Genomic DNA, 12,298 nt, shown 5'->3' on the forward strand with positions numbered 1-12,298 from the left:
TCTCTCTACACACCCACCAGGTGAAATCTCCGGGGGAGAATGGCCAGCAAAAATGGGAATGAAAATCGCAATCGGATGCAATATTCTGGATTTTTGAATTTTCCAGAGGACTTGAGGAATAGAACCTGTAATCCCGTACTATTCCTACACCCATGGTATTAGTAATTTGGGGAACAGGAAATAATGAAGCAGAAATTTCACATAAGTTGTCATGGTACTGCTCACTTTGCCACTGGATTCTAGCTAGCCTGGCTATTGAGGGCTGTTAGCCCGAAGCTTGTTTCCGGTCCAGGAAAGACATGGCTTGGCAGTTTGGGCTGGACTGTTCCCATGAGGCAGAGGGTCAAGACTGATTTGCATATAGCTGTGTCTGAATTGGGGTGGTGAAGTGAGCTAAAGAACGAAGATGGATTCAACCCAGATCTGTGACTGCGGGTGAGTGTCTGAAAAGTTTCAGTGCTCCGTCCATCATCTACTTGTGTTTGCGGTACTGTACATATAAAATGGCCATTTCAAATTAGAAAAGAAATAGTGAGCATGTAATTATGCAGTATTACAAAGAACCATCGTGGCACCCCAAAAAATTAAGATAATTATACTGCTTTTGAATTTTAATTGTATCCACCTCTCCTGTCATTGGACTCACCTTTTAATTTTAAAAACTGTAGTATTTTTGTGCTAAAAGGTATATTTTACTTGAATCGGACAATTTATGTTCTACTTCAACCTGCTTCCCTTTCTAAAATTCGCCACTGAAAAATGAAACCCTGTTTTTCCAATTTGGTCTTATTGTGCCTGCAAATACAAACCATGAGGAGAAAAAAAACTCATGTTTAGATTCTGCTAAGAAGAAGGTAGGAACATTACCACAGTGTTATTGATTAAAGTTACACTTTTAAAAATAAGGTACCAGTGGCTTATTTTAAAACAGAGTGTGTATTTTTCAGTAAGGATTATTATCAGGACAGGACAGGTGATGCAGTATTTTGCTATATCTGATGACTGGTGAATAAGCAAAATATTTTGAGGAGTGCAGAGGAAATTCCCACCATGCACCCCCATTCACGTTTCATGCATTGAGAGAAGCAGCTAACAGTTAGTTTTCTGAACATTATCATATACGCCCCTCTGTTCTATTTAAAATTCCTACACTCCTGTGACTGCTCTTCTTGTGCTTTGTAGGTGTCTTCAGTGGCGGCTCCTATGCTAAGGTGGAGGAGTGTCTCCCCAAGTGTAAAAAATAAAATGATAATAACAGGACGTTATTATCATTTTATTTTTCTATGCGGGAATCGGAGACAGGTCGAGGTGGGCTGGGCTCTATGTCCACAGCAGAGTGAGGAGTAGTTTGCACTCTTAGTGCGCATGACGGTTTGGCTGGCCCTCTTGAGCGGGGCAAACCGCCATGCGCACTTAGCATGTTCTCCACGGGACTGTGTTGCACAGCCCCGCCGAGAACATGCCCAGACTCCCAGGCACTGCCTGAGTGGACAAACAGGCTGCTTCGAACAATCACGATGCTGCTCAGGCAGCGTCGTGATTGGCTTGGAGAGTACGGGAGCCTGGGTGCTTCCGGTGCTTTCCAGCAGATGAAGAAGACGGAAGTGAGGCATGCCACGACAAAGGTAAGTTTCTTTTTTTCTTTCCTTTTTAGGTCTCGCCTGTCGATGCGCATGCGCATCGAGCTTGCGAGACTATGGGGGCTTAAACAGTCTTTAACCAACTTGCAAGGAATCGTGGCGATTCCTTGCAGTGCCCGTGAAATTCAAGCTCAATGCGCATGCGCATTGAGCTTAAAAGCGCGTGCACATGCCCCCAGCCGCCTGCCTTGCATGTATTTTCCCTCAGGCGCACTCCTCCCACACCCCCGCTCCGGCCCCTCCCCTGCCTGCCGTGTCGCATTTCTTAAGTTCCCTCAGCCGCACTCCAGACCCCTGCGGCTTTCACACCCTCTCCCCGCTCCGCCCCCTCCCCTGCCCGCCGTGTCGCATTTCTCCTCTCCCCTCCCCTTCTCTGCCTTCCCTCCGTCTTGTTTTTTTTTTTTTACCCGCTCCGCCCCCTCCCTTTTCCCCGGAGTCACTTATTCCTCTGAAGAAATGACACAATGCTTTTAACAATCTCACAATTTGCACTCGTGTACCACTACCCCCTCTCTTCTCCCCCTTCCTCTCTCTCACTACCCCTCCCTTCTTTGTGTGCGCACGCACCACGTGAAATCCCAGCGAAAAGTTAGCAGCGCTGAAACCCTCCCAATCTCAGCCCGCCAGAATCGCTCTGGATGAAGGCAAAGCTTCTAGTGGCTCCCTAAGCTGTTTTCCTCTTACATACTCGGCTCAATCAGCGCTTCCGCACTGAAGCATTTTTTCCATTTATTCCTCTCCGCTCCGCCCCCTCCCTTTTCCCCGGAGTCACTTATTCCTCTGAAGAAATGACACAATGCTTTTAACAATCTCACAATTTGCACTCGTGTACCACTACCCCCTCTCTTCTCCCCCTTCCTCTCTCTCACTACCCCTCCCTTCTTTGTGTGCGCACGCACCACGTGAAATCCCAGCGAAAAGTTAGCAGCGCTGAAACCCTCCCAATCTCAGCCCGCCAGAATCGCTCTGGATGAAGGCAAAGCTTCTAGTGGCTCCCTAAGCTGTATTCCTCTTACATACTCGGCTCAATCAGCGCTGCCGCACGGAAGCATTTTTTCCATTTATTCCTCTGAAGGAATGACACAATGCATTTCCCGATCTCACAATTTGCACGTGTGTAGTTGAAGTTGATCCCAAAACATGCCCTTTCACGTGAAAACCGTTTCTTCTCCCTTTTTCACAAGCGAGGGATCATCCCAGGTAGGAGGGACCAGAGGGAGAAAGAGAACCGCAACGCCTCATTCTTTTCTCGAACCCTCACTCTCTCTCTGCCTGCATTGCTCAGGTTTCCCTCTCGTCTTTTGTCTAGATCATTTCCATCTGCCCCTTTGCAAAGCTGGTTCCGTCTCTTTTTTGCTTTCCTTTTCACCCGTCTCTTTTCTGTCATTCTGTATTTTCTGTTTGCCTCTCTCAACTACAAAGAATTTGACAACTATAAAATTCACACACAAACATATAAGCCCCTTCATACAGACTCATGAACACTTTCACAGAACAGATGCACCCCCCCTCCCCCACCACAAAGCGCGTCCGCTTCATTACTTCATGCGCGGCCTCTCCTTAACCTAATCTACCTCACCATCTATTCTGTGTTGTCAGACTGGAAGGCACCTTCGATGCATCTGCTACTATTTGCTTGACGTCCTGCGCGCTCCTCTCATCCTGTGTCCTACAAGTCCCTTCTTTTATTTTAATTAAATACCGGACCATTTACTTGCAAAAAAAAAAAAAATACAGACTGCAAGGCGCCTTCAGTGCATCTGCTACTATTTGCTTTAACACAAACTAACACTTTACCATACTGCACTTCCTGCTTTCTCCCTCCCTACCTCCCTTTTTCTTGAGTCCCTTCTGCTTTAGCTACATGCCACTACTATTTGCGTGCCATCTTTCGTGCTCTTAACCCTCCCTTTCTCCATTAAGCCCTTATTGTTTTTTTATAATACATCATACCATTTGCACACAATACTACCTTACTCTTACGCAACTGCTACTATCTTCTTCTCTCCCTCCCTGTCGCTACCTAATACAGCATCCATTTTAATATAACAATTTGGAGCTGTACTGCAACTTTTGTATTTCTACTACTTCTCATTATTGTTTACTTGTTTTTATATGTTATTACAATGCTACAATTGTTAGTTATTTCTGTTAAATAACACGACAACACACAAAAACAATTTAGTTCGCCTCTACAAATATGCTCACATTCCTTTTGCCTTCCATAACTTTACTATCAACAAGTTGCTGCTCTTATATCTTTTGCCCCCCACTCTTCCTTATCCATACTCTGCCATTCACCCATACAATCTTCCTTCACACACACAATACTTTTGAAATAACTTTCTCGCATATTACCTTTTAGCACTCCATACTAACAAGCATTTTTGCTGCCTACTCCCACAGTCCCCCGCAGCCCAAACTCACACGTTGCACAAAACTCCATATTGTATTAAAATAGCGTGCCACTTGCCAGCCGCAATTAACCTCCTGGTCCAAGTACGCCCACCCCTCCCCTGGAGGGTTTGAATGCGCATTGTTTGTGTTGAGGAAGGTCACGTGAGCACTCTCTGCAACAGCCCACCCCCAAAAGGCACGTGCTCATCTCCCAGCTGGCTGCTGCTTTGACACAGGCCGACACTTCCTGCCGTGCGTTCCTTGCCCCCACCCTGAAAGAATTTGAGATGGCATGTTTGACCTCCGACCTTGCTTATCCATCCCAGTCCTCTTCTGTTCTTAATTTCAGCTTCTATACCCCTGCACACCAACTGTTTGAAAACCACGTAGGGTATACTTATACTGGGTTAGACTTTGGCACGTCAGTAATGGGTTTATGTGGTCAGCGGAATCTTTTTGGGGGTGGAAATAGGGGAAGAGGGTGTTATGCCAGGCACCCTTTGAGGCCTTATTGCCTCCTTGTGCTTTCACCAACACATCCACCATCACCTCCACATCCACCACCACCACATCCACCACCACCACATCCACCACCACCACATCCACCACCACCGCATTCACCACCACCACCACACCCACCACCACCACACCCACCACCACTACATCCACCACCACATCCACTACAACCACCACCCCATCCACCACTACCACCACCACCCCATCCACCACCACCGCCGCATCCACCACATCCACCACCACCACATCCACCGCATCCACCACCACCACATCCACCGCATCCATCACCACCACATCCACCATCACATCCACCATCACATCCACCACCACATCCACCACCACATCCACCACCACATCCACCATGACATCCAACGCCACATCCACCACCACATCCACCACATCCACCACCACTTCACCACCGCATCCACCACCACATCCACCACTCATCCATGCAACGCCACTCACACACGCAACGGCACTCACACACGCAACGCCACTCACACATGCAACGCCACTCACACACGCCACTCATCCTCCGCAACGCCACTCATCCACGCAACGCCACTCATCCATTTGCAAAACGAAAAAGGTCAAACTCTTCTATTGCGAGACCTATTGCATTTTCAATGCTTGTTTATCCATTACCACCCCCCTATCCCTCCCCGCTCCGAGGCAGCCACCACTGGGTATCTTGACTGTCATGACTGTACTCTCCTGCAAATAGTTGCGATCTAGAGAATGATAGGCTGGACTACTGGAATTATGCAATACTGTGGCTGTGGTATGAATATACCCCATAGGCCACATCGTTCACTATCTGCTGCATAACTTGCAGATTTCAACAAAAATATTTCTGGCTCAAATAGATCAAATGTGACTAACAGGTAGAAGAATCGTGGAAGACCCTTAAATTGGGGACCTTTGAGTTGCTGACAGCGGTGTTTAGGTGTTAAATTGGTGCTAATGAGACAAAACCTTTGCCCTCACAGTATTAATGCGTGTTTGAATGACAAACTATTGAAATAGTGCCATGGAAAGTGCTGCATTATTCCACATAATTTGTTTTTGAATCAAAAAACTCTTGCAATTTCGTCCCAAATAAAAACACCAACCTGTCAATGTGCGCACAATGAATACTTTGGTGTCCCGGCTTTGGTGCTCTATTAGAGCATCATCGTAAGTATCTCAACACAATGCATGAGCACTGGATGAGAATGCACATGTTTATCAAACAGATACTTAGGGCCTAATTACGACTCTGGCGATCCTTGCCCTGCCAGACTTGTGGTGGGGCAGCGGTGGCAATCTTTTGACCACCACATTGCAACCTTGGCGGTCATGCTGCCTTGGAACCAGCGACTCCGCCAGGGACGTGCAGTTCAGTGGCGGTGGCGCAGCGGGCTTGAGCAGTAATATGCTTGGCAGGACAGCCACGGTCCCACCAAGCATATTACGACGTTCCTCACCGCCACTGATTTCATGGAGGTCTTTCCTCCATGAAAACAGTGGCAGTGGAGAAAGAAAGGGGACCCTACACGGCCCCCTTGTGCTTCACTTCGTGTAGATGCCCCATGGGGGCACAACATGTGCATCCGTGTGTGTATGCACCCCCATTTCCAGCATGGCATGGACTTCACAGTCTATGCCGTGCTGGAAATTTTTGACGTTCCCATTGCAGTGCCTATTTTAAAGACACTGCTGTCAGAACGCCAAAGAAACAGCACGCCAGTGGCTAAAAACACGAGTTTGGCGGTGCAGCAGCGGGGCAGTCTTGCCGCCAAACCGCTGGCCTCGTAATCGGGCCCTAAGTGCATTCAGCTCTGTGAAAACTAAATATCAGGGATAAAGCAGAAAAGTATGAATGGAAGGAACCCTAAATTCGCTATCTTAAAAATGTAAGGAAAGAACTTAATCCAAATAATTCTTTTTCTTTTTTGGAAACCAGATTTGTGTGCCTCAAGGGATGATTCACAAACAGTGGGTTCTATTCACCAACAGTATTTTGTAGTACATAGAGTATTACTATAGTAGTAATACTCAGTGGCAGCCATTAATTTTACCAGGGAGAGGGTAGGAGGGGGGCACACGCGCACACATAAACCTCATTCACACACACACACATCCATTCACAGCACTCACTAACAAATACACATACATCTAGATACATGCAAGCACCAAACCATAAAAACCACATAAAACTTACCTCAAGCAACCGCTCTCCAACAGGGAAGCCCCAGAGGTCCCAGGATGATTCGGACTGCTGCCTTCACTCATTGGCTACCCTTAGGTCTGCCAATGCGGGAAGGCAGCAGTCCTAAGCAATGGAGCTCCCAAAAGTGTTGCTGCCTTCCCTCATTGGCTCACCTAAAAGCAGCCAATGAGGAAAGGAAGCACTCCTAATCTCGTCACAGAGTGGAATGGTGTCAGTGAGACTACTGACCCCACCCCACTCTGTGACAAGTTGTAACTGATTGACACTGAGCCATGGGCACTACAGGGCTTAAAACTAAAGTACCCAGGTCTGAGGCAATCGGTGCTGCTCCTCTCCATCACTAGGGGGAGGACCACAAGGCACTTTTGATATACTGAAGAGGTCACGTCCACAAGGCTGTGAATTCCTCAGCCTGGCAAAGTTCCACTCAGGCAGCCTGTGCATTTAGTGCACGTTTAGCTCATGCCTGACCCCTGACCTGAACAAAAAGAGTGTCTGCCAGGCTGACCTTTGTTCAGCCTGACAGACACTCTTCTTGCCTGGAAAAAGGTGGGGGGCGTGATCTCTCAACCATAAAAGATGGACCGCTGCTGAAATTACTCACCTAGTACAAAATACTATTCACTAACCTATGGGTAGAAACCTCATCTCTGCATTTCTGATTTTTTCTGTGGAGATCTCAACACTCGTAAACATCAGTTTCTGTTGTAAATGTGGGAGGGACAAGAGAAAGTGACTGGAAAATGGGGAAAACCTACAACAAAGTGGAAGTGGAGGAACCATTAAAATCTGTACACCCCTCTAGTCCACAATTAAAGGAAAAAAAAAAAGAAAAAAAAACTTCACCTGTCAATTAGCTGACACTAACTAATCTTTTTCACAGTATCGAGCGGTTATGGACATAAGAATGAAAAGTGCAATTCAGTAAATGTATTAATATCCTAAATCATCTGATATTTCACAAGAGGTGACCAGCCTGACTGCGATGCCTTCTACTTGTCACTCACCTAGTTATGACACATGATCTAACCACTGGGACAACAGATGCTCCAGGTCATGATCATTGTATCAGTCTGTAGAAAACAAAGCGCTTAAAGTGAATCATGTTGATTAAGTAGGACTTTCGGATCAGGACCAAACATTATTTTAATTCAACTAATTCCTCACCCAGCTACTTTAGTATTTCTTAAAAGGTGTGTGATTCATATAAGCTGTGCTTATTATTTTTAACAATTCAATATGTCAAATAGTCTATCTAGACAATATGTCAGGCAGATTTGAAGTGATGCTGGAGTGGAGGAGGTGGGTGATTTGTTCTCTGGGGGAACTCTGAGGTGATTTCAGAATATCTGCGGGAAAACAGATTTGCTGTAGGTCAGTTTATAGCATATGCACCTCTAGTGTTAGCAACAAGAGCTACTTGGTCTTCTGGGGGTTGGGAGCCTTCAACATTCATTGTGCCATTGCACATCCTCACCTTCGGAGCTGCACATGTGGTGACACTCCTACATCCTGCATTATCCCCTGCTTTTTATGTTGATATGACACAGGTGTCCCAAGTGTGGGTGGGTGCATTAAGTCTGGAACTTGAAGATGGAGTGTGGGAGAACATTCTAAATATGCACATACGGTCTCTGGGAATGTCAGATTTAAATTTACGCACGTAAATTATGTACATCAGACCTATTTATCCCCATTGATATTCACCTAGATGTATACCCAAAAAATAGATTTAAATTGTTTAAAAAAATAGCTTGAAGTACAGCAACACTTGAATGTCTGAGTTTAGTAAATACAAATTAAATCGATATGTATTACATTCCTTATACATATATACCTTTCATGGACTTATGTATCTTTATATTTATTAGTTTACTTCTGATTAAGCATCTCCAATGCACTACCCTATAACTCACCCTATACCTCCCTCAATATATCCTCAACGTTCACTCTCTCACTCAGCCCAAATTTCTTTCAACTACTCTCCAATGCACTACCCTATTTTCTCACCCCATACCTCTCTCAATATATATCCCATACCTCCACTCTCTGACTCACCCCAAACCCCATTCTGCTACCATACCATGATCCCAAAATAACCCTTTCAAGACTCTTCCCTCCTTGCATTATCTCAAACCTCTTTTACTCTTCGGATCTCCCAAAAAAGCCTTTCTAAACGCTTCCCTCTGACTACCCCCTCCACCTCCCTTTTACTCATCTCAAACCTCCACCTACAGCTATGATATCCAAATAAACAATTTCTAGACTCTTCCTTAGACTATCCTTTTCAATCCGACTACCAGACTCACATGCCCACAGCTCAAATTTATTTCATAATTCCCTATACTAATTCTTCACTAATCCTGTTTGGGTTCCAGGTTAGCGTTATGCGTGCCGAAAAGCACTTCTCACCTCATCAGGGGTAGCAAGCGCTATGTAAATACAAATCCTTCCCTCTGATATCCCTCCACTATCTTTATTCAATCCAAACAACAAACTCATATGGCCACCGCTCTAATTAATTACATATCTCCTTATACTAATTCACCACTAATCCTTTTTGTTTCTGGAGTAGAGTGCTACTTGCTGAAAAGCGCTTTGATGCCTTGTCAGGGGTAGTAAGCGCTATAAAAATGCAATAAAAATTACAATATTGGAGTTGTTCACATTTGTCCTAGATGTATAAACCGTAGGCCAATTTCTTTCACATTGTCTGGGAACAGGACTACATATGGTACACAGTTTTTATAATGAAGTCTAATGTGCAGTCTGTATTATGTGATGCACATTGGGCTCATTATTGGCAGTGTGGGCATGATGAGTGGTCTGTTACCGGGGGAGGCATTCTTCTAGTTCGTTTTATTATGTGGTAGTTCTTATTTCTTTTTGTAAGAAACGGATATGAATCTGAGGATTTCCTGGCAACCACAGTATTTGCATTTTGTGTTAAACTCAATAACTCAATAAAGAACAATTTAAAAAAATCAATAAGCCATTGTTGCACCCTCTAATAGAAAGAAGCCCAGAAAAATGTATACGGAGGAATTTTGTCTTGGCTGTTGACTAAGCCCAGGGGAATGTTTTTTTAGGCGGACAAAATCTTGCTCATTTTCATGATACTTAATTTGCATAATTCTTCCCATGGAAGACTGGCTCGAGAAGAATATGTCTCAGGGAACAGTTTTAACCACAGATGAGAAGCACTTTCTCCTCAAACCAGTTTTCTACTGATATCTTGGCTGACTTTTGAATGTGTATCATGCCCTTGCAATCAATTTGTATGCAAGATACCAGCAAGAACATTTCAAGTTTATGTAATTTTCATACAATTTCATAAAGTTTTGTCAGTAAAATTATGATTTTACCCATCTCTCCTGCTGCGAATGTGTGCACAGCTGACATCAGTTGGTCTGAAATAAGCGTAGTAAGCAAATGGAGGAAAAGCGTTGACAGATAACAATGTGAAAAGGCCCTGAAGTAAAAAGAGCCTCCGGTAGTGTATGTGGAAACCCACCATAAAGCAGAGCCTTCAAAAGGAAACAGAAGACAATGGTGGATGGAACAACACAATGGAACACATAAACGTAAACCACTTACTTGCACATGGCGGAAGCTCGCAGGGCCTTATCATGGAAGGGAGAGGTGGGTCTGGGCATGCTGAGGAATTGAGCACAGTGTGTTCACCTGTTTTCAACATCTGCCTACAATATGCATTTTGTATCTGTGTTCCATTTCCACAGCTTGCAGAGCACTAGGAGGAAAAAAAGGTGACATCAGATTGGTTGTCTTGTAAAGTCTATTGTGCAGATGGCACACATGCTGGGGCAAGCTCCAGGTGCTTAGCTTGCTTCCACTTTACAGACGAGCTAGAGACATTTGGGTATACTTGCCCTTAACCTTAGAAATGCACGTCACTGCAGAGAGGCAGAAGGCTTCAAATTCACTACCAGAGCTTTCAAAGTAAAACAATTTCAACGCCCCTGGGGACGTGTAGGATTCTGACGCATTTACAGGGTTACGAAACGTTGTAAATCAGGGAATGTAGCAGAATCACAGCAACACCTATGGAACGCCCATTTCACACACAGTGCTGCGTGAAAAGGGGCCGTATTTACAAGGTCACGAAAAGCTACGCAGGGTGGCTTTACGTGTCCTTGTAAATATGGAGCACCACAATGCGCCACCGGTGCATCACAAAAAGTGACACACCAGTGGCTCAATGGGCTTGTAAATATGTCCCATTGTCGTTAAGTTAGTCAGGATTCACGTTCATGTAAATCAAAGGTGACCAGTGTAGGTCCACCGAGCTGAATCGATTCTAGATTTGAGGATAACATCATAAAATACATTTACGTTAAAATAATCTAAAAGTAAGTCATGGGGTGATTCTAAAAAGCTGGCATGAATAGGGCCTTTCAGAATCTATGCTCCACACCTCTACTGTAAATATTAAAGATACAAGGAGAAGATCTTCAGCACCATAAGGTGAATTTGGAGCTAGGCCGCTGTTGCAGCCAGGAGGTGATTACCAACTTCTGTGTGAGGTGTATGTCATTCTGAGGCCCTCATTATAAGTAATGAAGTTTGGTGCAGGGATTTGTGTGTGTGCTTGTGGGGAAATCTCTGATCTCAGTCACCAAAACCCAGTCAATACAAGATAATGAGCCCAGAATTTGCACACCAGTTCTACTAGGGAACTTTTCCACACATATGTGTGATTCAAAGCCCATTACCAGAGCCTCTTTCTGTTGCGATCCAAAAACAGAAAAAATTACTGCCCTCTTACGCCCACAATCCAAGCCCAAAGTCAAACTATAATTCAGGAAAGTTTTTGTTTTCACTCGCAAACTGCAGTAGCTAAAACTCCATTATAATGTAATCAAACTTTTGAAGGATCATGAGTTACAGTGTTTACGTAGCCTCCATGGCCCTGATAATGAGTGGGTCGATGATTTCCAACCGGGGTTAGAATTCCGAGTTGGGTGCTATTTAAGGCACCCACTAATTACTGGTAGCGTTAAATACCCCACCCTTCATTAAATTTCGACAGGTCAAGCCTTTCGAAATTCCACATTGGAAAAGTGTACGTGTTTACAGCACCATGCGGATTTTGGTGGTTTAAGCACCTAAATCCACATGTTATTTCACCAAAAACCTGGAATAGGGGCTATTTACCACACCCGATAAATAAAGGAGCCTGGGGTATCTTTATTTGTGAGGTGCAATAAATACTGAAAAGCCTGGAATCAGGGCCCATGTGTTCTAACCTCCAAGTGTTCCTCCATCCAGTTGGTTGGTTTAATCTATCCCAAGGCACACAGACCGCCATAGTTTAAGCTCCCCACCATTATTCTGGAGCATTTATGACAAAAGTGCTGCCATTGTCATAGTACACAGAATGATAATTTGGTTTCTCAGAAAGAACCCCCTAAAGAGGAGCTTTGTTTCTGTGAAACAAATAATCAATGGTCCTGATGTGCAAGGACATTTCTCCAGCACACGGACACTACTGATTATATTTTCTGTTCGGGAT

General features: G+C 44.7%; 1 protein-coding gene across 1 annotated transcript in view; it reads right to left on the reverse strand.

The window, feature by feature from the left end:
• Positions 1–12,298, reverse strand: part of ADAMTSL1 (ADAMTS like 1) — a 677,686-nt gene that overhangs the window by 180,509 nt on the left and 484,879 nt on the right. The window contains exon 18 of the mRNA XM_078677817.1: positions 10,363–10,516. Within this exon, the coding sequence (XP_078533943.1) occupies positions 10,363–10,516 (154 nt within the window). The remainder of the gene's footprint in view (positions 1–10,362; positions 10,517–12,298) is intronic.

Source organism: Lissotriton helveticus, chromosome 2_1, assembly GCF_964261635.1.
Source record: "Lissotriton helveticus chromosome 2_1, aLisHel1.1, whole genome shotgun sequence".
Taxonomy (NCBI): domain Eukaryota; kingdom Metazoa; phylum Chordata; class Amphibia; order Caudata; family Salamandridae; genus Lissotriton; species Lissotriton helveticus.